The 27,676-nt window shown below is 45.5% G+C and overlaps 1 protein-coding gene across 1 annotated transcript in view; it reads left to right on the forward strand.

The window, feature by feature from the left end:
* The window catches only part of LOC149358918 (suppressor of lurcher protein 1-like), a 351,348-nt gene that overhangs the window by 124,559 nt on the left and 199,113 nt on the right, over positions 1-27,676 (forward strand). Inside the window, exon 2 of the mRNA XM_089571104.1 lies at positions 27,264-27,348. Coding sequence (XP_089427230.1) covers positions 27,264-27,348 — 85 coding nt within the window. The remainder of the gene's footprint in view (positions 1-27,263; positions 27,349-27,676) is intronic.

Consider the following 27,676-nt stretch of genomic DNA (forward strand, 5'->3'; position numbering starts at 1 on the left):
AAAAGTAAAAAGAATTCCATTTTCATTTGCATATTACGGCGCTGCGAGGGAGTCTGGTACATCAGCGATGGCGATTTCGTTTTCGCACTTCCGAGTGCCTTGTCAACGTCTGAATAAAAGGCATTTGCCGGGGGAGTGCTGGAAAAAAATATGAATAAATAAAAGCGTGTCGCTGAACGATGCAATTTGCATGCGTCGTTCATTTGTGCCATTTGCTTCCATTGTGTCCGCCTTTCGATGACTAGCGGAACCGTGTACTTCATGGTAGAGTTTCCATTTGGGCAGCAATTCTTGCATAGAACAGGGCGCATAGTGTATGTTATATTCATGTTAGGACAGAAACGAAGTAATGAAGTGTTATTCTATATACAGCGGCCTAGCATTTATCATACAGAGAAACCGGCGCTAACGATAAATAGAATTTCTAATGATAAAATTAAAGTGGAAATCATCTTTTGGTAGTTTTAAAGAGAGGACCGTTACCTTTCGTAGCTACATTTTGGTGCTTGGGGAAAATGTTACACGGCACCTCTTTCTTCCTTTCTATTACCGTTACTACTATTAACGCCAATACTATCACTACTACCACTATGATCGTTACTACTACTAACGCCACCATTAGTACTAAACTACCAGTAAGTGTACATCCGGTACTAAAACCACAATCACTACCACTACTACTGCTATTACTACCACCGTCACTCCTACCAGTACTACTACTACTACTAGTAGTAATGGTGCTAGTACTATTACTGCAGCTGCTACTACTGCTGTCATCGCCGATGTTACTACTAGAAGAAGTTATTCTAGAACTATCACGACTAATAGTCGTAGTACTACTCCCGGTACCACTAGTGCTCTTACTGGCTGCTACTGCTTATAGTGCATATGCTGCTACTCCTATTAGTGCTACTACTCTTCACTGCCACAAATGCTATTGCTACTCTTACCACCACAACCAACAGATTAACTTCCCAGAACGCCCATGATAAAACGCGCGAGAAGGTGAGCAACGAAACAGTAGCTGAGCTCTTGAGCACGATGTTCGCAGGCATAACTGTCCATCTTCATTTTGAGCCTCAGGGCACTGGCGTTCCCGCAGAGCAGCATTTTTGTCGGTTGCTGAGAAAGTGATGCTATTTGCTATACTCGGCCGAGTAATGTTTGCTTCCCCTTTCATGACGCACTTATCCAGTCCACCGCTGACCTGGATTTTTGGTAGCTTCAATCACTCCTTTCAGTGCTCTTTTTTCCTGTTTTCTTGTAACAGAGTCTTTCTCTAAAAAACTCGAAGCCGCTCCTTTCTTACTCTCTATTCCCTCTATCCTCTCTCTCCGTGCCTTCGATCCTTCCAAAGCAGGCACCTTGCATCTGCTGCGCAAGCTGATTGCGAATAGACGAGGGCATCTTCTCGCCCCCCTAACGACCGCAGAGCGTGACGCCCGCGTACGGGGTCGCAATTCGAAGCGGCCTCTCAGAAGGAGGCTTAACGATCGCCGAGCGAGCACACAACGGGACCATACGCAGCACGCTGGCGAACGACGAGGTGGGGACGCCTTGGGCCAATACGACGCCTGCATCGGCGCTTCTTTGTAGTCCTGCGGCTGAAAGCGGCGACCAGAATTTATCTTTGACACCGACCATGGTACCAGCGAGATGCCTGAGAAGGGTGAACGCTGGAACATTGTGCACGAACGAGTGAGTGAGTGAGAGTGAGAGTGAGTGAGTGAGTGAGTGAGTGAGAGTGAGAGAGAGTGAGTGAGTGAGTGAGTGAGTGAGAGTGAGTGAGAGTGAGAGTGAGTGAGTGAGAGTGAGTGAGAGAGAGTGAGAGAGAGTGAGAGTGAGTGAGTGAGAGTGAGAGAGAGTGAGTGAGTGAGTGAGAGTGAGTGAGAGAGAGAGAGTGAGAGAGAGTGAGAGTGAGTGAGTGAGAGTGAGTGAGTGAGAGTGAGAGAGAGTGAGAGAGAGAGTGAGAGAGAGTGAAAGAGAGTGTGAGAAAGAGTGAGAGTGAGTGAGAGTGTGAGAGAGTGTGAGAGAGAGTGAGAGTGAGTGAGAGTGGGAGAGAGTGTGAGAGTGAGTGAGAGTGTGAGAGTGAGTGAGAGTGTGAGTGAGTGAGTATGAGAGTGAGTGTGAGAGTGAGAGTGTGAGAGTGAGTGAGAGTGTGAGAGTGAGTGTGAGTGAGTATGAGAGTGAGTGAGTATGAGAGTGAGTGTGAGAGTGAGTGTGAGAGTGAGTGTGAGAGTGAGTATGAGTGAGTGAGTATGAGAGTGAGTGTGAGAGTGAGGGTGAGAGTGAGTGAGTATGAGAGTGAGTGTGAGAGTGAGTGAGTATGAGTGAGTGATTAAGTGAGTATGAGTGAGTGAGTATGAGTGAGTGAGTATGAGTGAGTGATTAAGAGAGTATGAGTGATTAAGAAAGTGATTAAGAGAGTGATTAAGAGAGTATGAGTGATTAAGAGAGTATGAGTGATTAAGAGAGTGAGTGAGCGAGCGAGCGATTAAGAGAGTGAGTGAGCGAGCGAGTGAGTGAGTGAGCGAGCGAGCGATTAAGTGAGCGAGTGAGTGAGTGAGTGAGTGAGTGAGTGAGTGAGTGAGTGAGTGAGTGAGTGAGTGAGTGAGTGAGTGAGTGAGCGAGCGATTAAGGGAGTGAGTGAGCGAGCGAGCGATTAAGTGAGCGAGTGAGTGAGTGAGCGATTAAGTGAGCGAGCGAGTGAGCGATTAAGTGAGCGAGCGAGCGAGTGAGTGAGTGAGTGAGTGAGTGAGTGAGTGAGTGAGTGAGTGAGTGAGTGAGTGAGTGAGTGAGTGAGTGAGTGAGTGAGTGAGTGAGTGAGTGAGTGAGTGAGTGAGTGAGTGAGTGAGTGAGTGAGTGAGTGAGTGAGTGAGTGAGTGAGTGAGTGAGTGAGTGAGTGAGTGAGTGAGTGAGTGAGTGAGTGAGTGAGTGAGTGAGTGAGTGAGTGAGTGAGTGAGTGAGTGAGTGAGTGAAGCTTCACTATTCTCATCGTAAGCCCACCCGTTTCCCATCTAAGTGCAGGCGTCCCTGCTCCAGGTGCTCGGCTTTCCTACAGGTCAAACAAGCTCTATCGAAATACACCTCTTAGCACAGGATCAAAACGACCTGGTTGCTTGCGAAGTAGTGACGAGGCTTGTCTGCTGAAACCTGGTGAAGCAGCGAAAAGAGGACCGACTTTTTTTCTTTTTCTTTCTCTCTGTTCTCGATTGTTGGGCAAGGCTTGTTGAAACCAGCAACTCCTTGATCAATACCGGGCCAATCGGATTAAGTTCCGTTTTTCCATCGAACCACCACACTCGTACTTCTTTATGTAAACAGCTTTGCAAGCGTTGCTTCACCTGTTGCCAAACCTCTCTTACCAGTGCGGGAGAACGTGCCTCCTTATCAAATACAAGCCATGGTAGGCAGCATTGCCAAATCGGCGCCTGCGATTCGATATCAAAAAACCTATCTGCCCATAAAGGACAAGAAACAATAGCTGTTCAAATACTGTGAGTGCGGTACGTTTATTATAAGACTTCATAAAAATTCGGTTTTGCGGACCATTCTCCAAACAATTTGGAGAGCACAAACTCCTCGGATTGTAAAGGTCTGAGCACAGAAAAAACATCAAACAATCCTGTGCAACCTAGTAGGGTTATCTTATGATTCTTTTCGAACTTGGCTAAACTATGTTACCCACTTGCTCAATAAAAAGAGCGCGACATAGAGGATTCTGGTAACTGGAAAACACGAAGCCCATTTTAAGGCGAAAGCCTTTAATTCTTCATGCTGTCGTTAGCAATCCGTGTCGGCAGCAGTGTCTGCGTCCGTGTCGGCAGTCGTGTCGACAGATGCGTCCGCGTTTTGACCGGTGTCCACCGAGATATGTGAGACAGTTACTGCTTTCCTTTCCTCAAATACAATTTTCAGTTTCTTCATTACGGCCCCTCTTCTTTCACTGCCACTTCCTCCCTTCCTGTACGGTGCGGTTAAGGTGTCCACCGAGATGACTGAGAATTGCAGCGCCATTTCCTTTCCTCAAAAAACGTTGCGTTCAAAGGGCAAGGCATCGCGCCGAACGGATAGTGGCGTTCCGTGCACTCCCTGGCAGCGCTACAACACGCTGTCGCGTTCCACTCCTAAAGGCGAAGATTAAGCGCCATTAATGAGCAGTCAATTAGTGCTGAGTGATTAATCAGTAATTAGTCATTAATTAGTAATTTATCATTGCTTCGTCATGAATTATGTGTGACGTCATCCAGTGTTGACGTCATCAGTGTCACATAGGCAAAGTGGTGCGGAAAACGCTTTCGCCTCTACCCACTTCAGACAGTCAAAGTGCCCCCTGAATTTTTAGTGCGGTCTGTATGACTGCGCCTGTCCTGCAGCGGTTTTTTTTTTTTTTAAGTGATTGCACAACGTTCAGAAATTCTTTCACCAGAGCAATGCAACAATAAACATTTAAATATCTATACTCTCATTCTATGACCGAAATTTTTTTCTGCATTTTCTTCTATTCATACTATTTCCTAACTTCTTTTCACGCCACTATGTTTGCTTCAAATATGTTACAAACGATTTTCACCGACATCAATGCCACGCTGCGGCGCCACCGCGAAATAGTCTAGGAAGGACAGGCAGCGCTACGAAGTATTTATTTGCTCATTTGCGAGAATTTCGTTGGCGCATTGAGAGATTGTTGTCGTAGTTTTCCTCTAAAAATATTGCCGGTTTTCACGACAGGCGCCACACGCTGCGGCCCCGCCACGATCCCGTGCAACGTTACCAGAACAAGTTCTAGTAACGTTGATATTAAAGCAAAAACAAAAACCTCAAATCAAAGTGACGCCCGCTAGCCGCTCAGTCACTCCTCGGAGGGCTCACCACGACTCGATGGTATCGAGTTCACACCGCAACGTACAAACTTGTGCAGACTTGTATCAGAGCGCTCAAGAGGTCTTCTGCAGAGCGAACGCAGAGAAATTTTCACAGAAGGCACTGCGTTTCACACACCGGCTCTCACGCTTAAGCGAAGCTGCATCGAAATAAAAGCAACGAACGAGCCCACTGCCGTTAACACACTACTTGAACGTAAGCGTTTGTTCTGCAGCGCATCCCTCCAGCGCTCTAAACACGTCTGCGTACGCACAAAGAGGTTGCTTGCTCGGCTGAAGTGATGGCCACACGCAAATGCTATTGGAGTTCAGCTTCCAGAATCGAAATACAAGCACACGATTGTAGAAAGCGAAACCAGTGCGAACCATTATAGATTTCAGGGTTATGAAATGATTTCGCAATGCCCTGCTTACGTTAACAATGCTACAGACAATCCGAGACTTGCTTGCATTTTTCTGAGTCTCGCCGAGTATGAACACTCAGCGTTGCCGTGGTTGACATCGCTAAAAATGTCCTGGACTCGAGCGATGATCATGTGTGGTTCCGCTTGCGCGGCGAACGTTTGCAGACAAAGCTCGAAGATCTGAAGTTTGTCAGCGGTTCTGCGTTTTACACCAAAGCGTTGTTTTACAGCAAAGTGTTGAGCTAAAGCTAGGTGCTCACCTTCTACGAAAAACTGTGACTCAATCGTGAGATCAAGAAAACCTGTTAATGCGCCCAGGTCGATCACAGATGGAGTCCTCTTTATGGTTGCCATCTTGGTTAGACTGTGTCGCCACCTATGGTTAACTAAAATCGGGAATTTGCTGAACGACAGAGGTTTTAAACACTCTCATTCGAAAATCTCTACTGCTTAACTTTTTCACCACATTTTCCCAGATTATAATTAAAGTAGGTCCTTAAAGCCAAACTATGGCCCTTTTGACAACAGTGCCGCAAGCTGACGAGGAATTTTATTTTTTAACGAAACAACTTAAATCGCCATTAAACACGCTGCCGCTGAAAATGAAAAATCGAAAAAAAAAGACAAATGTTCAGCATGAACTCTAATATTAAATAACGTGCGTAATCACTTAAAAAAGTAGCACTCGACCAGCGTCGTGTTTTCAAATAATCACGCAGTTTACACAGGTTTCCTTCGTGTCGGGATTCAAAGACAGGACACACGTTCTAGTGATATGGTAAGTCCATTGAATTTATTCGAAGGGTTGCGGGCAAAGTCTCCAACACAACCCAAGTGCACGTCGTCAACGTCAAACCTCTTGACACGGTGAGAAGTCATCACCTTGCTGGAACTTTTGCAGTGTTTTCCCGGCCATACATGTAAATTGGGTATCTAGTCAGCATCCGGCCTATCGTGCGTAGACTGGAGGGGTCTGGGGTGCCCTTAGAATGTCGAACCTTATCAAAGAATGATTAGTGCTAACATGTTTTCGCGAAGTCGTTGTTCACCACAGAGAGCGACTAAAACTAAACTGGCATATTGCTGTTCATGAACCATGCCAGTACCTTTTTTTTTCTTTCTAAAAGTATGTGTTTTGAGCCTTGCACAGACTCTCGAGGCGTTGGTTCGAGTTACAGATCATATGGCTTTCTTTTTCTTCTTCCTCTTTAAAGTGCTTTTCTACGATAGTCAGTGAAAAGGGCTATGAATTTCAAGTTTCCCGATATCTTAACGTTGACATTGGTGGCAGCCAGCCTACCCGAGCAATATATCAGGCTTTTATTATAACGTGATCCCAGATCCTGAAGATCACTCATTTCAGTACGCCTATTCGAAACTTCGCGTAGTGTATCTCTGTGATATGGTGCGAGGGAAACACGTTCACGTCGTTCGTTTATCCGCTGGCTCAAATTTAATGTTATGTTATATTGCGTTATGTTACGGTTTGGCTTGGTTTAGATTTGGCTTTGGTTTTGTAGTGTTTAACGTCCCAAAGTCACTCAGGCTATGAGGGACGCCGCAGTGGAGGGCTTCGGATAATTTCGACCACCTGGTGTTAACGTGCACTGATGTCGCACAATACACAAGCCTCCAGCATTTCGCTTCCATCTCAGCATTCCGCCTCAGCCAGGATCGCACCCGAGTCTTTCGGGTTAACAGCCAAGCACTATAACCACTGAGCCACCGCGGTGGCCTTTCTTTAAGGTTTGTTATGATAAGTTATGTTATGTTATGTTGTTTATATTATGTCATGTTATGTTATGTTATGTTATGTTATGTTATGTTATGTTATGTTATGTTATGTTATGTTATGTTATGCCATCTTATGTTATGCTACGTTAGGTTGTATTTTGTTGCCTTGTGTTATGTCATATCATGTCATGTCACGTCATGCCATGTTGGACGTACCGTCTCACAGCTACACAAGGCTTATGAATGCCACCACAGTGGAGGTCTCCGGATTAATTTAGATCACCTCAGTTTTCTTCACATGCGCCGCCATCACACACAGATAATTTAGCACTTCGCATTGAATTTGCACCTAGTTTCTAATTTACTCTCCTGTTAAATATGCCTGCAAAGAAACAAATGTGTAAAAGCGCATGAACGCAATAAAAAGCGCGCACACACAAGCACAGGACACGAATACACCTAGGAGGATACTAACCGTGGCACTCATTGCAAAACAAACAAAATAATTTTCGTGTGAACGAATCTAGCTGTCGCGTTGAACGTTTAAACAAGCTGCAACCAAGAAAATTACCCTCTCTGTTCGCAATGGTATTTCAACCGGATAAAACTAGCTTCCGAAGACGACCGAAAAGCATCGTTGCCCAAAAAAGTCGGATGCTGGAATCAAATGCCTTCCTAGCGCGAGCTCCTTAATCGCGCCAGCGAGCGTTCTAGAAGGCGCGATGAGGATGAAGGGGACGCGGGGATGAGGCAGTTTCAGGGAAATGGCACTCAGCTCACCGAGCAGGAATTCGAAGCACCGCGAACGGGATGAAAAAAAAAGGAAAAAAAAGCTATCGTGTAACTCTCAAGAAGGATGCGCACGCAGCTGCCGATCACTGGATATGTTTATGAAGGCAAAGAAGAACCGCGCCTTGGCAACGCTGCCAGGAGGAGCAGGGAAGAGATAGACGCGAATGAAGGGGGAGTCAAAACAAACGAGAAAGCAAACAAACAAAAACGTTGCAAGGCTCCGGCCATGCGTCTCTACGGAGCAACGAAGATTGCTGTTTCGGTCGTTGCGAAGCGAAGAGAAATTGCGACCCAAGCAGGGATGGATGTTGCAGTTTGTTCCTCCCCTTTCTCTCCTCTTCCCCCTTGTTCTCCCGGCGACTCTTGAGGCGTCTTGGTTATGACTCGGCGCGGCCGCGTGTATTGATTTCACGAGTTTTTGCCGCTACCTATCTTTTTTCCCTCTCTGTGTCACTTTTGCCTCCAAGCAGCGTATCTTCTCTCTTGCCTTTTGGGTTTGAGCCCCGAGAATCGATCCCCAGGATAAACTGGTTGTGTCTTGAAATTGAGTTTCGCGCTCGCCGTGGTAGGATGATGAAAAACTTTTCAAGACTAGCGGGTGAAGTTTGTTGTTGATTTTATAATCTGGCTTCGTGGCGGCATTCCAGCGGGTTTGAGATGCGTAGCGCGTGCAATTTTGTGCGCGGTCTCTGACTTGCACTGCTCAAAATAAAGGCTTCCGCACAAGCCTGATTTTCGTCACTTTAAGATGGCGACGAGGTCGCCAGAAATGGCTGAGCAGACAGAAAGCGGGAAGGGGGGGGGGGGGGGGGGATGGGGGGGGAGGGCAGGCACTTACGAATAACAAGATTGAATTTCTATCCGTTGCTATCCGCTGATTATGCTATCCGCTGCTATACTATACTGGATTGCCGGCATGGGATCCCACTACCTGAAAACTGCCACTTAAATTTAGACAACTGTAGCTGAGATTATGAAACAAGACAAGTGTAGCTGAGATTATGCTGCCACACGGAAGCTACAAGTCAAAGCTGCTCGCGTAATGCGTAGCAGTCCGGTGTTGTAAAACGTTCCGGAAGCGAATGCTGCCCGCGCCAACGTCTAAAACAGAGACGTGAAGGTGCAGTTATTGAGCAAGATCGTTGCTTACTCAGGAGCACTCAGACCAGATAAAGATTGTGGAGAAAAGAAAGAGAGAGCAAGGCGAGCAAGAAACTGAAGTATTTTACATTTTCTTCTGCCCCAAACCTATAATTAAAGATATTTCTAAACTGAAGTTCTTTAAAGCCTAAAACTACACATAGAGTAACTCAACGATAAAAGCGTTAAAGAAGGCATGCTTCTTTCGTGCCCTCTTTCTTCTCATCTTACTAATTCTCTAATCTTGGGTCATTGCTCCTTTAATGCTTTTATACAACACCTTTTTTTTTTTTTGCGGAAGTCTATAACCATGTTTATCGAGCGATCACCGGTTTTCGAAGCGCTTCAGCTCTTTTCGTTAAACACAAGAAATAGCGCAAGTTTCTACGCACAATCATGTCTGTAGCAATGTCGCTGAAGCAAGAAACAGGCAGGTCAGCAGCCGAGGCATTCTGACAGAGGAGAAAAGGTCTACTATCTAAGAGCCCAATCACATGGCGTGCTGCATTTTTCACTACTCCGGCGCTATCGCTCTTTGGTCGTCCGTTTCACTGAATTTTAAGGCAGGTTCGTTAAACTTGTCTCAACCAGTCAGCCAAGCGCGCCAGTCTGAGATCGGTGCACTGTCTACTGATATGGGCCTAGTGGGGAAAAAAAAAGGGTTGTTTAAACTAGGCTACAACTTGGTTAAGTCATTCGGCGAGATCCTTAATGTTCCTTTATTTTCTCGTACCACTTGTCTTCTCTCTCTTTTTCTTTCTATTATTCATCTTTCTTCTCACCTTCTTTACTTCTCTCTCTTCGCTTATCCTTTCTTCTTCTGATTTCTCTTCTCTTCGTCTTTCTCTTCTTCTTTCTGTTCTTTTCTCTCTCGGACTGGCTTAACTTCCTCTTTTTTCTCTTTCTTTCTTTCTTTCTTCTCTCTCTTCTTTCATCGTCACTCCTTGCTCCTGCTTCGTCTTTCTATTCTTCTGGTCTCCCTCTGGGCTAGGTTGGTTGTTGGCTTGGCTTGCCTTGGCTTGACGCCGGTCCGCTTGATCGTCTGGCTAAGCCAAGCCCACCCTTGCCAAACGAATCCAAGTCTGCTCTCTGTCTCTATTGACTTGGCTTGACTCTTCTTCTGGCTTGGCTTGGCGTTGCTTGCCCATTTATACGAAACGACAACTACTACGGGCTTCAGTTGCAAGATCGCTCGGGGGAGCTCCAATAAAAGGCTCTCGCCATAAAAAGAATTTGGGGTGCCGCTGACAAGCGACTCATATTATAGAGAGATACGGCATTAGTAACGATAAGAAATGCGTAGGGGTCAGCCGGACGAATGTATCTTTGGTCTGCCATTCCACACACTATGGGAAAAGGAGCACGAAGGAAAGAAAGATTGAATGTAGATTGGCGGCGAGATGTCATAAGCACATGAGTTCCAAGAGTGTCCTATATGATGTGGATGTCCACACAAACATAGGTTAGGACACACGAATGTAGTATGATGTTAAACGGGTAATACATGTACTCTTGCACGTGCACATTACGTAAATCACATCACCAGCATCAGACGATGCTTATCTGTATGCACATACGCATACCGGAGTCTCTGTACTCATACTAGAGCACTCCATCGCGCATTTCGATAAGAACACGCCATTTCTTTAGTATGGACATCAGCAGATGGCGCCATGCAGCACGGCCGCTGAAATCTCGAGCGATAAGATACGTAGAGAATGCAGGCATTGCCCCATCCAGCTTTTCCCTCTTTCACTCACACCAGCAGCCGTCACTTGCATGGAAGACGCTCTGAAAAGCGCCACTGGGACAGACTTCAGCGTCGAGCTGCGCAGGGTCCTAAAAAAAAAAAACGAGATACTTTCGGACCTTTTATTTGCATGAGCAACATCCGCCGAGAAGGTCCTCCATTACGGCTATTCTTTCTTTTTCCTTCCTTCTCATTCATTCTTTCCTTCCCGCCGTGCTTCTGATGTCCGTTCTCGTTTGTTCTTCAACGAGCACTCGACTCTTGAAACCAACTTTCTCTCAAAGAAAGCTCATCAGTAGACTATATCGGCTTTCGGCACGCCAACTCGAAGACACGTGGCGCGGTGGTTTTCCTCTAAATAGAAAGATAGAGTGTAGCTTAAGCGATCAGTTCGTAGCCTGAACAAATAAACGTTAGCATGCTAGTCATTGTGTCAATACTGCGCCAGTAATATCTTTCGAACTCAGCGTGTTTTCCTTGCGACCCTGGGCAAGAAACACACGTCGACGTCCCATTTATTGCCAGCCGGGCCGCACATCGTGATTGTCTCTATCAAGCTGCCACACTGGCTTTCTGGTTCCGTTTTGCTCATTGTCCCGGGCTCAGTTTCTTTTGTGTCTCCTTTATTTTCCCTTTGCCGACAAAACCACGTGGTTCCGATTTCAATCCTGTCGTCTGCCGAAACACCACTCGCCAAGGTCGATAACGTTAAGCGAAGAGCTTCCAGAAGACGAAGTTGTTGTCGAGCCTTTGGGCAATCAGCAATATTGGCTGACGACGTGCGCGGATCTGTGCGCTACTGACGCTGAGCAAACAGTGAGCGCTTGCTTGCCGGGGTATTGGTTTCCTGAGGACAGAAGAAAGCCAGAGCAAAAACGTAAATAGAGGAAGCAGACTGGACGAGCAGTGGGAGTCATCGAAGGCCGTTGTCGCAGCGTCCCTCGCGCTCTGGGCTCGAAATGAGCCGAACCGGTCTCGGAGGCCGTGTATTTACGATCCGTCACAGCGTTTAGCGACGGCAGTCAGAGAAATTACCGGGACGATTTTGTGTGTTTCTGTTCCTTGCGTTTCTTTGGGCTCTGGGTTTCTCCTCCTCAGAGTGTGCCGCCAGACGCTAGATGGCGCGACAGACGATGACTCGGAGATTTCGGCTGGCAACGACGAATTCGGAGAACTCGGCGCGCGGTGATACAAACGTTAGGGAACTCTCAGTCGTCTCGGTCCTCCAAAATTATCTGTGGTATCGCGATTACGTTTCCCTCAGTTAATAGAAAGGGCTCGGGGAACGTGTAAAAATGTAGACAATCTAGCCTACTAAACTAAGAGACAGCAGGATGATAACATTGATCTTTCTATCTAGGTGTGTAGATTGCACCTGTTGACTCTTCGCGAGGTATGAGGCACTATAGCGAACAAGTTAACAATGTATCCTCTTCCAACTTGAGCAAAAGTGCGGTTTGACAGCGTTAATTAGAATATATTTCTCAAGCGCGAGTGTTCCCTTTGGCAGTTTTAATAAAGATATATTTCTAAAGCCTGCGTGTTCCTATAAAAGCACGCACAAAACAACTACAGTCGCAGGTTCAGTCGTTCTTTCTCTATGACCTTTCTCCATTGCTCTCTGGTACGGGTCACTATACCTTACAAAGCGTGCGGCAATCATCTTATGGCGAATATTTAGTAAAGTGCGTACGTTACCGAACGCGACTTGCTTAATTGTGGTGGTGTGTAGTGTTAAATTTCTGGAATCAACACCTAGGCTGCGAAGGACGCCGTAGTTTGGAGCTCCGAATTAATTTCAGGCGGTTGTGGTTCTTTAACGTGCGCTGACATCGCACAAAAGACCGGCTATTTTGCGTATCATATAGCTGCGTGGTTTTGATGCGCATAATTCCAGAAAACGATTAATTTCTGACCTCGAAAGAAGAGGCATGTTTTGTAGCACAAATTTAGCAAAAAGAGAAGAATGGCAAAGCCAGGTGCAACCTAGCCTCGTCTCTTATTTTCTTCTGTGGCAGTCACGTTAGCGCCAGTGGGTGATTGTATGGTTTGCTTTAAAGGATGGCTCTTAGGACTAAAGGCAATAGTGGAAGGGAGGGGGAAGATTGTGGTCTGGGGTTAAAGGTGGTGGACGCTTCTTTCCGCAATCACCCAAATTGTCTAAATTTCCTCGCTGCACCTCTGTCCTCGCCTAACCTTGACTCGAGCTACTGCATGCTACACATTACTAGTAGGCTGCGTGTTTTCAGTAAACCTCTATCGTTCCCTTGTTTAGTGCTGGTGCTGTGCACTAGACTGTCTTGTTAAGTGCCCATTGAAGGAGATGAAAATTCTCGAATGGTGAACACAAAGCATTCGTCAGCTCCGAAGGCACGCGAGGCACTGCTTTCTTTCCTGAAAACGTCGTGCCTACCCGATAGGTTTCAATTTTCTGCACACCCGATCGCATTTGAAGTCCTTCGTTTTAACAATAACCTGTCTCTTATGCGCTTAGAACATCCGTTCTTCCCGTTCACTTCCTTTTCAGAGTAACGAACCGAAATTATGTTCCGGTTATCTTGTTCGTCCTCCCTTCTCCACTTCCTTCCTTCCTTCCTTCCTTCCTTCCTTCCTTCCTTCCTTCCATCCTTCCTTCCTTCCCTCCTTCCTTTCTTCATTTTTTCCTTCCTTCCCTCATTCCTTCCTTCCTTCCTTCCTCCCTTCCTTCCTTCCACCCTTCCACCCTTCCTTCCTTCCTTCCTTCCTTCCTTCCCTCATTCCTTCCTTCCTTCCTTCCTCCCTTCCTTCCTTCCACCCTTCCACCCTTCCTTCCTTCCTTCCTCCCTCCCTCCCTTCATTTCTTCATTCCTTCCTTCCTTCCATCCTTTCTCTCTTCCAATCTTTCTTTCTCTCTCGTTCTTACTGTTACTTCTTATTCCTTTGTTTGTAGTTCTTTTTTCTTCGTTTCTTCTTTGTTTTCATCTTCTTCCCTTTTTCCTTCATTCTGTCCTTCCTCTTTTTCTTCACTTGTTTTCTTCCTCCCTTCCTCCCTTCCTTCCTTCCTTCCTTCCTTCCTTCCCACTTCCCTTCTTTCTTTCTTTTTTCCCACATTTTTTTATTTCCTTTCTTTCCTTCGTCCGTCCTCTCTCTCTCTATCGAAAAGAGCACCTTCTCTAGCCACATTGCCCCAAAATCGCACGCCCATGGCCATAACTTTCTCGGCAACTCAGCCGGGTAGCCCATCCAAGCAATAAGCGCAAGCGCCACTCTCTTCGACGAGGCCGTGCGGAAAGCCTCCACTTCAGGCCCGCACTGCAGCAGCATATAGCGTACACCTCCACGGCGCCGAAAACACCGGCAGCGCGCCGAACTTCATTTCCCTCGCGACGCCACGTGGCAGCTGCAGCTGCGCCGCCACGCGGGGGAGAGGGGAAGCGCGGAACCGTGGCTGCACAAGCAGTCCGCCGCCCTGCAATCACGCAGGAAACTATGTTTCGCCCAGGCGTGTTGAGGCACGAAAGAGCCACTGCATGCAGTAGCGGGAAAGGAAGTGGCAGGCCGAAGCTGGAGGAGGAGGATGAGGACGGGTTTCATTAGAAGGGACTTAATTGACGCCTGCCTATTTTGGTCTCCGACGGTGCCTCGGCGGCCGCCGCTGCAGCTCTTGGTCGCGCTGAGCTGATCCGGAGTGTCCGAGATACGCTGGCCTCGACTCTCGATGTTGGGCCGCTTGTCTCTACCGCTACTGTCGAAGCAATTTCGCCGCCTATATGACCGCTGCGCGGTGGATCTTTCAGACTGAGGACGAGGGGGACGGCGCGCTCGCCGAGAGGTGAAGAACAAAGTATGGGAAAACCAGGGACTCGTTTTGCTGCCTAAGTGTGCTGCGTAATTAAGAGAAAAAGTTTTTTTTTAATATTTAATTTGGCGTATCTGCCTAATAAAGCAGGCTTCTTCTCCAGCACCTGCAAGCTGGCAATGCGTCGAGGCTGACTAAGGTCACTAACAATGACCACTTAGATTTGTATCAAGCCAAAAACTAGACGAGTGTAAAACAAAGTACAGCCTTCACTTTTTTTCAATATTTACGCTAGCCTTCAGCAACTGGCGAAGGACAGGGTTAATGGAGAGACATGAGAGAGGCCTTTGCCCTGCAGTGGGCGTAGTCAGGCTGATGATGATAATGATGATGATGATGACGAAGCATATGTAATAAAGGGTTTTCAATTGCGCTCTTTGAAAAGATTTTATCTCTCTATCATGGCTGCAAGGAAGGACCCGCTCAGAACATCCCACTAAAATACATTTGCAAGGCTAAGTTCACATCATGCTTGCAGCCTTATTTCTGAGCCCTCACCTGGACATGTGCCCTAGTGGCCGTAGCGGTCCGCCCCCGAATTCCACTGCGCTGCCTCACCTCCGACCAGCAGTATCCGCATTCTACTCGATGAGAAACACAAAAGAGTTCCTCTAAGTAAATTTTGCTGGATGTTAAATATTCACAGATGGCTGATATTCATCATTAGCCCTCTCGTTTTACGAACTGAAGAATAATAGTGACCAAAGGTTGTTAAGAAAAAGAAAAAACTTTCTGCTACGGAGTGCGTCTCCTCCTTCCTGACTTGCACGTAAGAAAACATTATTTCCTAATAAATTTCGTGTGCCTCCCTCTCCATTCCTTTCAAGGAAGAAAAAAAAAGGATAGCAAAAGGGGATGAGATAGCACGAGCGGGCGATGATTGCGTAAGCGCTCCATCAATTTTGTTGTCGGATAAAGAGATGTCCTATCTTACATCGGGCATGCCGGATGTCTGAAAGAACGTGCCAGCTATCACTCGTTGGTAATGTTCTTGTAAGCATGCGCAGGGGATTCCCATGAGTATAAAGTTGTTTTTCGCATGAAATAAAATCAGTTGAAAGTAAGCGCTTTGTATGTCTTTCCTTTCTGTCGTCCTTGTCCTTTTGAGCGCTTCCACTGTCAAGATGGAAAACCAACTCGCCCACTCAATTCCATTATTCAAAAAAAGGGGAGAGATCATATCTATCGAATTAAACGTGTTAAGGTTGGCCACAATGACGCATTTACGCAAGCATGTGAGCGGGCGCCGCGCGGTAATTAAGTAATACCGATGTGGAAAGAAGTGAACACTGTTACTAGAACAACTAATATTGCGTTACTTACCAGCTGTTACTAAGGTGTAGGGACACTTTGGGTAAATGTAGGATTAAAGCTGACCTTTTTGGGCAGAGCTTTCTGTTGTACAGATCGTTTCCAACTACTTGCTTAAACACATAGAAAGGCCGAATATTTACATTTGGCGACTGCGAGTATTCACACCTGAGCTCAGGAAACAAATAAAGATAGTACAACTTGAAATAGCACTGCTTTCTTTCTATCTGTCGTGTGTCCTTCCAAAGACAGAGAGCTGACAGAAGGTTTGCAAGAAGGTAACAATGGCGATTTTTGTCAGGATGGTAAGAAGGTGGATATCAACCACTGTTTAATTGGGGCAGAAGAAAGACACAGGCACTCCCAACATTTCACTGGCACAAATTCTCTGCGCATGTAGAGCAAAGTAGGATTCAGTGTTGCTAACAGTCCTAGCTTGAGAGCTCATTCCAAGCGAGACAACCAAAGGAGGAAAAAAGACCTTTAAAAAATTCTAAACACACAACTTATTCGCGGTAATTTGTACTTTGAGTGCCTTTATGGCACGGAACTCCAAAGTAACACTCCAAAAAGTTAACTTTAAAAGTTCATTTTAAATAGATTCAGCTCACTGCGTTTCAAGATAGCAATGTTGCCGTAATGAAATTTGTGACGGCCAGGCTAAAAGCTCTATTTCGTTTCTTTTTATTTTTGATGAAGTAAGAACTTGTCTGTGCTTGTTACTGACGGCAGAAACTGCTTTTGATTTCATAAGCGAAAACGGACGGGGCGATATTATAGCGGCTGCGCAAAAATATATAAACACTACCGAAATGTTCATTCAAAACAATTAGCATAAAGCAAGTTCGTTTACTGGTTCCATATGGCGCAAAGTTTTTTTCTTTTTCCGACGAAGCAATATGCAGAAATTGGTAGAAATAAGAAAATTTGTTTCTTTACCTTGTTCAGGCGTGAAACATAACTTCCAGCCTAGGTCGCAACCAATGTTGCACTAGGTCTTCACGGGTTGCTTCGAAATTGGCGAGCCGGGAGGTGTTATAGTTTCCAGTTAGGTCGACCTTCATTTCCTCGACGGGCCAGGGGTTCTGCCGCAAGCCCTCTGTCGAAACTTGGGGCGCGAGGTAATTCGAAGGAAAGCCGCCGAGTTTCATTAGCGGGGCTCAGCCACAGCTCCGGCCGAGTGAAAGTTTGGTGTACCCGGTGGGGTTTGTCGTAGTATCGCGCCTAATTCCAGTTGGCGCTCCCTACACGCTGATTTCGAAAGCTCGGCGCTGCCGCAACTCTGCAAAGGCTCCGCGCCTTAATGAAAGCGCGTGGCATAGATACGCGGGATGCTCCTTGACGTATCCTTGTTTCATCGGCTTATGCTTGATAAATTAGCCTCCCGGTAAGGCATTGGAATTCTCCTGCAGGATATGTTAATTCTTGACAGCGCAACATTATGAATTTCCTAGCTAGTAGCGTAACCGACAAGGTAATCGTCACACCAGTGAATAGCGTGTTTTCTTCAACTTGAAAAAAAAAATTAAGATAGAAGTTATATAAGCCACTGATCGTATTTCGACGTTCACATACACAGCGACTGACATGATTCGCGTGCTATCGGGACAAAAGTGCCCAGGACACGCGGTTGACTTCAAAATCATAGAGATTTGTTATCAGCCAATGGTGGCAGGTCACACTTGGGCAGATGAAACTAGGCCTTGGATTCTATAATGTTTGTTAGGGAAATCAGCTGAAAAATAGCATACTTAGTACCTATAAAACTCTAGTTTGGGCGAGTTGGTTCATGTTGAAAGAAAAACTGGTAATGGCTCAAGAAACGGGGACACAGAAGGCACACAAGGCGTCAGTCATGTCTTTTGTGTGCCTTTTGTGTCCCCATTTCTTGCGCCATTACCAGTTTTTCTTAGTACCTATAAGCTAACATCATGAGTCACGCGTCCTGGAGAATTTTGTCCTCAATTGTATATTACCTGTTTGCCTTTTTTCGCTGTTTCCTCCATTTTTCTTTACATATTATGTTGCACCTAGTCCAGGATGATAGTTGGTTTCCAAAGAATGTCGCATGGTAAATTCAAATAATACCACAACGACGATTCGCAGGTAAGTTTATTCGTTTCTACTTGTAGGTTCCTCCGCTTGTGCCAACAACACTTTTCTAGTGCTGCGTCAAACTTATAGAAAACAGCTGAGCGCACTTCAAGGGACAGAACATGGTAATGGTTATCTGTGGGGGTGCGCTGTGTAAACTAGTGCGTTGGAATGTTGTGTCGAATTCAACTATTTCGATCAAATGAATGAAAGTGAGCAAGCCATAGGTGAAAGAATGCGTGTTAACTTCTTAGTTGTTTTTTTTTTTTTCGTTCTTTCTAACAACACCTCCCTGAAACACCATCCATTCCGGAATCTCTCATCTCTGCCTGTCAGTAACGCATGCGCCTCTGCATCCGCTTTCGGCCAATGTGTAACGCGCAGTCCTGAATACTCCTTCGGGAACAGAAGCTGTACCCAAGTTTTGCCAGTCATCATAGTCGTATTCTTTTTTCGGCAGCCCGTTGACAAGAAGGCTCTGCTTCGTAATGAAAGAGCGCAAGCGATACAGCAAAAGCAAGCAAAAGCAATCCTAACTAAACGCACAGAGTTAAAATATTGCGCGCGAAAGCATCGTAGCGACTCATCGCCGCTCGGAACGATATCTCGCGGGAATTGTGATAAGTTTTCTCCCGATGGGACGTGGATCCTGCGCCGAGGTGTACACTGTGCGGCTGCTAAGGGTCGATTCTCGCTTACTGTCCCCCCATTTCGTTTATTATCACACCTGCAGTAGCAGCAGCACGTCGAAATGTGCTAGCCCAGTCGCCAATGTAAAAATGGAAGCAATTAATCATACGAAGGCACAAGGACGGAAGCGCTGCGATGGCATATGCTTCTTACAGAATTTTCTAATAAAGTAAGAGTGAATATGCTCAAAGTGCAAGTCGAGCGACGACGAGTAAATGTCCCGATGTTTAACTTATCGCATAAAACGGAGAAGGGGAATAGAAAACGTTGACAGGAGTTCTCCCTTATTTCAAGCTGACAGCTTCCCCTAGAACGCAGTGCTTCTAGCTTCGATACTCATTTGCATGAAAAGGAGAAAACGCGCAGTGAGCGAGAAGTGTTCTCGCGAGAAACACACCGGTGGCGAGTTTCTCATTACAAATTAATTAGGAGCACCCCTACAGCCATTTAGTGGCTTATTATCCACTTAACCTGTCATTCGGGTGGCCCGGCGTCTATCACGACAGCAGCAGCATCAGCAACAGACAAAAAAAAAATTGTGGACTGCAGGTGCGAACTGCACAGACATGTGCAGCAATTAAAATATGATAACATACTACGTGTTTCGTGTGTGTGTTGAAGGGGGGGGGGGGGGGGGGGGAATAAAACCCAAGTCTGACGTATTTGAGCTAACGGACAGTGTTTTGTCAAGAGGGAGAGAGGTGGGGAGAAACTGGATAAAAAAAAAGAAGCACCGACCATCTAAAGTTGATTTCTTTTGCATGTGCTCGAAAATGTGTGATAATGAACGACGCTTCGAACAATGCAGCGTGGTAATGGTGGTGCAACGCTGCGCGCCGTGCATGAACGCGCATAAATATGTATATATAACACTCCAGTTTCGTGATCAGGTTAGGTGAAGTAAGGGCCGAAAGTCCCAGGACACTAGCTGTCACCAGCAGTCCATATCTCTGCAGGTTCCCTCAACTCGTAAGCATTGGAGTTACAGAGGTATGGTTAGAGCCCCACTGCACGTCTCAGCAACAAATCCCTTCGGCGAAAGCTTTTGACGAAAATTGTGCGCAGTTATTTTGCATGTTCTGGACGCATACTACGTAGATATAGCGCAAAGAACGTCAGATATTCCTGTCAGGGTGTAGTCTACACGGTTCCGTGTAGAGTACGTCCTTAAAGTTGCATTCGAGGTTACCTGTTCCGAAACTCTGAGGTAGAAATGCGTTCTATGGCTTGCAGACTAGATTTTCGCGGACCCAATTTTGTTTTCATGCGGCAGGGCTCACCTCGGTAACACTAGAGGCCGCCCTTGTCATTATCAATGTACAAATTTCTACCCATATATATATACGTACCCAGCATATACGGCCGCGTTGTTAGATAGATAGGTCATCTATATCGTCAAGAAAAATGGAACAGGAAGTATACGTGCCTTGTGGCACGCCTCATCCTCCAAGGGCGCAGCGCTCCTTCGAGGAGAGCACAATAAGTCCAGACTGCGGGCCTAGCAACTTTGCAGTACCTGGCCGAGAGAGAAAAGATAGCAGGGCAAATCCGGTACCGACACAGCCCTATTTGTAGAGTGTTTGTTCCTCAAGCTGAGCGAGAAGAATGTTGTAGGAGGGAAAAAGGGGAAAGGATGGGCGAAGCGGGAAAGGCGTTGAGACACCTTAATGACGCCGGACCTGACGGCGACGAGTACGTGGCGTGCGACCCTACACACCGCGGCGGGCACTCAGGGGCAGAGCAGCGTCTGTGCATCGATTGGACGCGGCAGCCCCTTTAGCGAGCGGGTATCCTGCCATTCTCCGCCGCCCTTTTCTCCCCATCTCCCCAATCCGTCCCTGCCGTGTAGCCTCGGCTGCGTGTAAATAGATCCTTCTGCTAGATGGGGAGCAGCCGGATGAGCTTGGAGGAGAGAAAGAGCCGAGCAACAAAGGACGTTAAGGTCTCACACAGTTCTCGTGTATGGCTGGCACGGGTTGAAGGGCGCCAGTTTGTCTGATGGGGCGGATGTTGCTTCTGCTTCCGCTTGCTTCGCGAATAGTATCGATGGCACTCTAAATGAGCTCGAGAAGGAGGAGAGAAAGAAAAGGAGAGAAGAAAGCGGGAGAAGGAATGGAAGAAATATCGAGGGCGAAGATAAAAGAAGAGGGATCCTAGGGAAGGGAGAGGGTAGGTTTTAGCGAAAGAGAGGAAGAAATAGAGTCAATACACGAGATGGAGCGAGACGAGGGTGATTTATTTGAAACAGCGCTCGTGCTGGAAGGCACTTCGCACTAGACGGCAAGATGAAAAATATATGCGGAGTTGAAACGTACGAGCGAAATGGCAGCTTGTATTGAAGTGGGTGCGAGGACAGAGAAGATAAATGCGAACTGGAAGGGGAGGCGAAGGAAAAAAAATCTGAGCTCGACAAACGAAAAGCTGAAAGCAAACGCGAAGTGTAAAACGTGACCTGCCAAAAACATTGCTCAAAAAATTATTGCACAAAATCTAGGGACACGTTTTTCGTCGCGTTCGAGCGACGTAGCAGTTAATCTCGATCGGAGTATTAATAACTTAGTCTCTACAGGGAACAGCACTGTGTCCCAAAAAACCTATACAAGACCAAAGCGTGCTAAAATTACCATAAAAATTACCACATCATCATTGCCTAGCTGGCTATCATGTATTCAGCAACCGAAGGTATCATGCGTCAAACGCGGGTCATCGCTAAGAAACATGCGCAAAAAAAAAAGCTCAAGAATTTTCAGGTATCGTTCGAATGAATGACGAGTTGTAACCGCCGATAATACACAGTGCAACAGCAGGAACAGAAGTCGCGAATGTCCTTGCCCGCTGAGAACCAAAGAGCGCGCCTATGATGTCAATCAATTTTGATCATAAGCGGGCGAGCGCAAAAAACTAGCGCAGAAACTCACGGGCGATGAAGTGAAATATAGACTTAATGCTTAAAGTTAGAAATATCAGAATACCAGCACATTTTTATTCATTAACTGTCCGCTCTTCATGATCACGTCATCCAGGGGATGTGCTAAGTTTCGTGCAACAAGGCGTATAACTGCAGCTGACTGCTGTTCATTTTGCTGTTCACTTCAACACCAGTTGAAAACCCCAAGCTGCCGTTAAACTGAACTGCAGTTAAAACTGCCCGCGTAAGCCCAGTATGCAAACGCTCCCTTTTGAATCAAGCAAATTTCAGCCTTCATGAAATACATTTTTCACAAGAAGTACAACTTTTTGACGCACACCCGCACGACAGCGACCTCGTCACAAAACAAAGAATGGCTCTCACAGTTAGTGGGCAGGTCATAATAGTGAAGCCATCAATTTAGATTGTTCTATCAGTATCTGCATGTCACTCATGCGCCCGAGCAAAGCTACCAATTGAGCAATCCTTCGTCAATTTATATTTTTCTTCATCATTTTTTAACACCGCTTTCATCCCAGTCTGTTTTGCACTGTTTCTTTAATATTCCACTATCCCACGTATTAAGAAGCACGCCTACCAGCGTCTTCGTTATAAAACAGGAAATTTCAAAAGAATTTTTCTTTTCAAGCCAAAGATTCTGGAGATCTCCACGTGTTGCATACCGTAGTAGCATCATATTTCAAGCTTGCCCCTAGGAAAGAAAACGATCGCCAAGGCAACGGAGGTGACTGAAAAGTATGATATGGTGCACAAAGTTGCTCATTCGATTAATTTAATTCAAAGAGATAAAGGGACGAAGAGAGCGAAGTTTTATAAAGCAATTACAAAAAAAACTCATTGAAGGCAGGCATGATTATAAAATTTGTGCTGAGCAAGACACCAAAGCTTGTTATAAGCATTATAAGCTTATAAGCATAAGTTATAAGCTTATAAGCATTATGCTCATCACTTCTAGTTTGGTCAAGGCGTCAAGAAATCATTGAACCTTCTGTGCCTCTCAGCACACAAATAGGAACTTTATTCATATTCAGGGATGAAAAACCTATTAACATATGAGACAACAGCCCAAAATACAAAGGTTGAATCTAGACCCTCTAGAATGAGCCATTTAAAGAATGGTTATCGCAGGCGCTTTCTTTCGCGTCCAGATTTACATCTCCATCGTGAAGCCCTTTCATTTTTTTTTTCGAGCTATATCCGCAGAACGTCGTAAAATATACCACCAAACGTAACAAGGCTACATTTCTCAACGCCGCGGTGACTGGTTAATGCTCCGGAGAATTATCGAAGCGCTTAATCAATGCCAAAAGTTTCAGACATGGTAACCCTAGTGACTGCGCGGTGTGAATAAAATGATCTATTACGTGATTCATATATCATGAAGGGCGCTTAGTTAATGAGCCTTACGTTAGGCAGGCTTGACACTGACAAAGGCGTCGGCCTACGTATAGCGCAAGTCGCTGAAAGTTCGCAGTAAATGGAAAACAAAGAAGAAGTGATATATGTCAGCTGTATTCTCTTTATGAAGATCACTTTTTTCTCAATGCATTTAACAACGCTTAGATACATGAGACTTCCTTGTTTTATTTTTATATTTTTTTCTACAGGCCACATTTCTTGATGAACTAAGCCTCGAGAAAGATTCAAAAAATATAACTCAGTGACGTCACGAAAAAAACTTTTTTAATCTTCAAAGGTTTCCGCGATTCGAGCACCTAAATCACAATTATTTATTTCTCGCTATAATGCTAGGCATTTCTTTCTTCTGAACTCTATTACTAGTTAAAATCACTCATAATAGTTAGTATATCAGTGCCTGCATCTGCTTCCCAGTTCAGAAAACAGACGCAATGTGCCACATTTTTACGCCGCGAAAGTCCCGAGGCATTCCATATTGGGAGATAGAGGTTGGGAGAAGGAGCCTGTCTAGCCTCGAACCAGATGACATACCACCAGTTGCCTTCGGTGATCCTGCCGCAAGATATCCTCCACGCTTAATTAAGCATCGCAATAAAGTTCGTGCTCTCTCTCTATCGAGTTCGCGAGCTTTTGTTAACTCGCTCGTGATTGCAAAAGACACAGGAAGCATAAACTTGGGCAATTCGTTTTCACCTGACAGGCGTGCGCCGAACAAAGGCACGTTCGAAGCATAGAATTTATCAGCTCGCATATAAATAGCCGACTTGTGTCTTGGTGCGTACCACAGTTGTGGACGTTGGAAGCGCTGAATACTTTATCTTACCTAGTCCCCTTACTCCGGAAACGTTTTTCCTGAATCCTCCGTCAAGGCCCACCTTGTTTACGATGGAAGCTTCAAGACAGAGCATAGCGAAATGGAAGCGACAAAAACACTACACCGTGAAGCCGCTTGGTCGCCTCACGGAATCAGTTGAGAAACAGATTAATGTTCGCAGTACGCCGACTTTGACAGATTGTGCAGTTTCCGCAGCCTGCGGATATATTTCATCTGGAATTGGCTGTCAATGCCTGCTCGCCTTCGAGAAATACGGAAAACGGCTTCCGGTTGTGTGGTAGTGAGCAGTGCAGAAACTTGGCACGGGTAGCACTTGTCGCTTTCTATTTCACGTTATTCTGAAAACAAAACTGGAACGTTCGAGGTGCGATTGCAACTCTGGCGCGCGCAATCAGGCCAACTTGTGTTGAAAGCTGTAACGCCCTTGATTAATGTTCTGTCATCCCGAACCTAATATGTCTTGCGCCTTGCCACGGAAACTGAAACATTTTAAGCAGAGGTTTAACTTTAAGTGTACTAGAGTGTGTTAAACCTTAGAAAAACGTGAACTAGCAAGCTCTCAGTCGGAAGGTTACCCGAACCGGTAGTAAAATAAAAGAGTGATAATAATAGGAGAATAGAAGTTAAACCATTGGAGTAAGCGTGGTGCAAAATTACACAGCAGCTAACCCTTTTCTGAGGCGTCGTTCCAATGTCGCCACTCGAGACTGCTTTCCCTTCTCCTGTCTCGAACTCGGCATCAGCGTATATGCCTTGCAGCCACTTAAAGGAAAATAAAGCACTTTCAAAATGATGACCAATGTTTTCTGCATGCGTGCACAAATATTCAGAACATAATCAGGGAAGGGTGAGGGCTAGATTGTGTATATAGAGTTAGTTCACTGCCTTTATGACGGGCTTCATTCCAGTTTTATTTTCGAGTACGCACGTACTCACATAAACAGAACACTTAATTTTCAGCATTCATCGAATAGAGCAAATTTTTCACACATAATTTCCTGCCTCAGTAAGTTATGACATTCACTGTCTCTTTTTTTTTACTTTCACACTCTCACATCATCACCGCACACCTAAACAGTGCACAGCATGTCTACATCAGCCCACTCTGGGCAGCGTATGGCTGCTCTAATGATGCTGTTTCACTCGTTTGTGCTTTAAAGAGATGTTAAATCAGCGTCACCTTATGTTTTTGAAGTTGATTTTAACTCTCGCTACCATTCATAGCAAAAGAATGCTGCTCGTGACGTCGTCAAAACAAAATTCCAATTTTGGACGGAGTTGTACTGGAAGAGTACAGCGCGTTCATAACCACAATTTTGAAATATAAAATAAAGAAGAAGAAGAAGAAGAAGAAGACTTTATTTCCACCATGTACAGTACACAGATGGAGGACGACGGAAAAAAGCCGTCAATAGGCGGCTTGACGGGTCCGTCGCTGTAGACATCAGCTGTAGCTTTCAGAGTGCCAGATGTGACGTCAGGAAAGCCAAATCTTTAGGAATAAACACGAAATGGCAGATCCGTTTTGAGGGGTGGAAAGCAATAGCTTCTTATGCATTTGATCACCCTTTCACAGCGTTGCAGCTGAAACCAAACTACTTGAACGTGCACAGGCAGACGCGGATAGAAATAGCATTTCAATTACAAATAGCGATCTTTTCCAAGTCATTAGAACTGTAAGCATTAACGTGACAGCATCAGAGCAGGTGGCCCATCAGCCACGGTGTGCAAACCTACCCACCTATGAGATATATGAAATCTATGAATCTATGAAATAGAAGGAGCTCTTCAGGAGGGATTTCTAATCCTCTCGCATTTTACCTTAAGAGCAGGTTAAGCATCGTCCAGTTTTTTTTCTCCTTCAATCTCAGCTGACGTTGGCAATGAGGAAAACTGTGAGGTAACTAAAGTGTAACCAGATTCATCGAGGAGAGACCACTACGACCACCACAAAGCAGACAAAAGCCTAGATAGATAACAGCATAATGAAAGAAACAAAAAGGGCGAAAGGGAAAAAGGGGAAGGAGGAATATATACAGTTGTAAAGGCACCATTGTACCGCATATGGTGCCCATGCGTTAAAGAACACGAGAAAAAGCTTGAGCTCGTTGTCTGCGCAAGGAAAAGCACCTATGTTTTTACTCTTCGCGCTAAAAACAGCTCATGTGCTCATGTACCCGTAGTTCAGCGCATTCAGCTATATATATAAGACGCCCTCTTTGGGCAAGCGTAGAAAGGTGTGACGCGAACCTGACCACCGCTTCTCCGGATGCAGTGGCGCCATCTCAGGGCAGCTGTTGTGATCACTCGTCGGCTGCCCTCTATCGGCGTTTCTCGAAGTCTGCTGCACATTTGCAGCGGGTCGATCGCGTCTTTCTGTTGCGCGTTGTGTGCTCTTCCCCATCATCGCCCATTGAGCGGACCGCGATGTTTGGTCCTTTCAACAGGGGGCGTCCGCGTCGCCTCCGTGTTTGCCCGGCGCGCAGCCAATTTAATTGAAGAGGCGCGACATTCCTGATTGCGCCGTCACTCTTTGTTTGCACAAGCTGTCTTTCCGCTTTTGCTCGTTGCACTGGAGTGTCAGACGTCACTGCAGTCGGCAAGCACAAAGACTCGACCTTAAGGCTGTTTTAGGCTAGGCTGCTCGAAATGCAGTGTTTATTTTTTCTCCAATGAATACGTACTAATGTAAAATCTGCGAATTCCTTTTCATTGCTTTCTTTGTGCATCTAGCAAAAAAAATGCAACTTTATTGATTTTCAGATTACAAATTCTCTTTGAACGCAGCAAACGCGCACGTTTTTGGAGTTTTGTAAAGAAAGCTTTGTCGCAAGATATGTGTTATTGCTAAAAAGCAAACTTTACGCAACGCTTGTCGTCTTTTTCTTTTGTTTCATTTAGGATTAAATTTTACATTAGTGGCATATTTATTTTACTTTTCAACTAAATCAAGCAGACACTGACATTGGCAACTGTGCGTAACTTTCTTATTTTGTTCAGAAAACTAAATCTATAAAAAGTACATACAGACCGGGAAAGAGGATCGTCAAGGAACAAGCGCTTGAGTTAGTAGCTACGTGCTGCGAATTATAGGCTCTTTAAACACGCTTTAACAACGTAATAGTGTCAAATTTATTTATCATTTAAGGCATTTACTTTAGAGACTAAGTGCTAAAATCTTTCATAAGCTACATAGGCAGCAAAAGTGAATGCGTCCTCCTTTGCGCACTTTGGTCTACAAAATGTTCTCTCTTTAAATCATGTGTGTTGTCCACTGCTCGAATTTGACCCATATTATTTATTTCCCTTGCCTGAGCGTGCAACATGAACCACTAGCGATTTTAAGTAAGGCAGCGTACAAGCGTCACTATCTTGTTTAAACGTAACCATGACACGCAGCTTACGACTTCGCTCTCTCAACGCAAACTATTATTTTATTCGCAGGTTCTGTGTGGAGAACTTTTCCAGCTCTTCCTGTTGCTATGGTACCAGGCGCTGCAAGTGTTACCAGTGTCGGGACTCAGCGCTCGTGAGTAAAGTTTGTCATTACGAGTTTGCTCCTCTCTTCACGGAAGTAATGTGTGTAAATAAATAAACTTCGTAATTTTTATTTCGACGAGTAAAAACGCGAATACGCACGTAGCTTAAACAATAATTTATGCGTTATTTATAATGCTCACGAAGAACTAGTTGCACAAACATTAAAGAAATTAGTAATGTCAAGTCAGTATGATCTTAGTAGAGCAGAATGTTGGGCCAGTTGGTGTAGCGACATATCCAAGCGCTCGTGTGTGTGTACGTGCTTCTCCCTTCCGTCTTGTGTTGTTCTGCGCAAAGTTTTCTTGAATATATCAGTA

This window comes from Amblyomma mixtum, chromosome 2, assembly GCF_055824585.1.
Source record: "Amblyomma mixtum isolate Tamu chromosome 2, ASM5582458v1, whole genome shotgun sequence".
In the NCBI taxonomy this organism is placed as follows: domain Eukaryota; kingdom Metazoa; phylum Arthropoda; class Arachnida; order Ixodida; family Ixodidae; genus Amblyomma; species Amblyomma mixtum.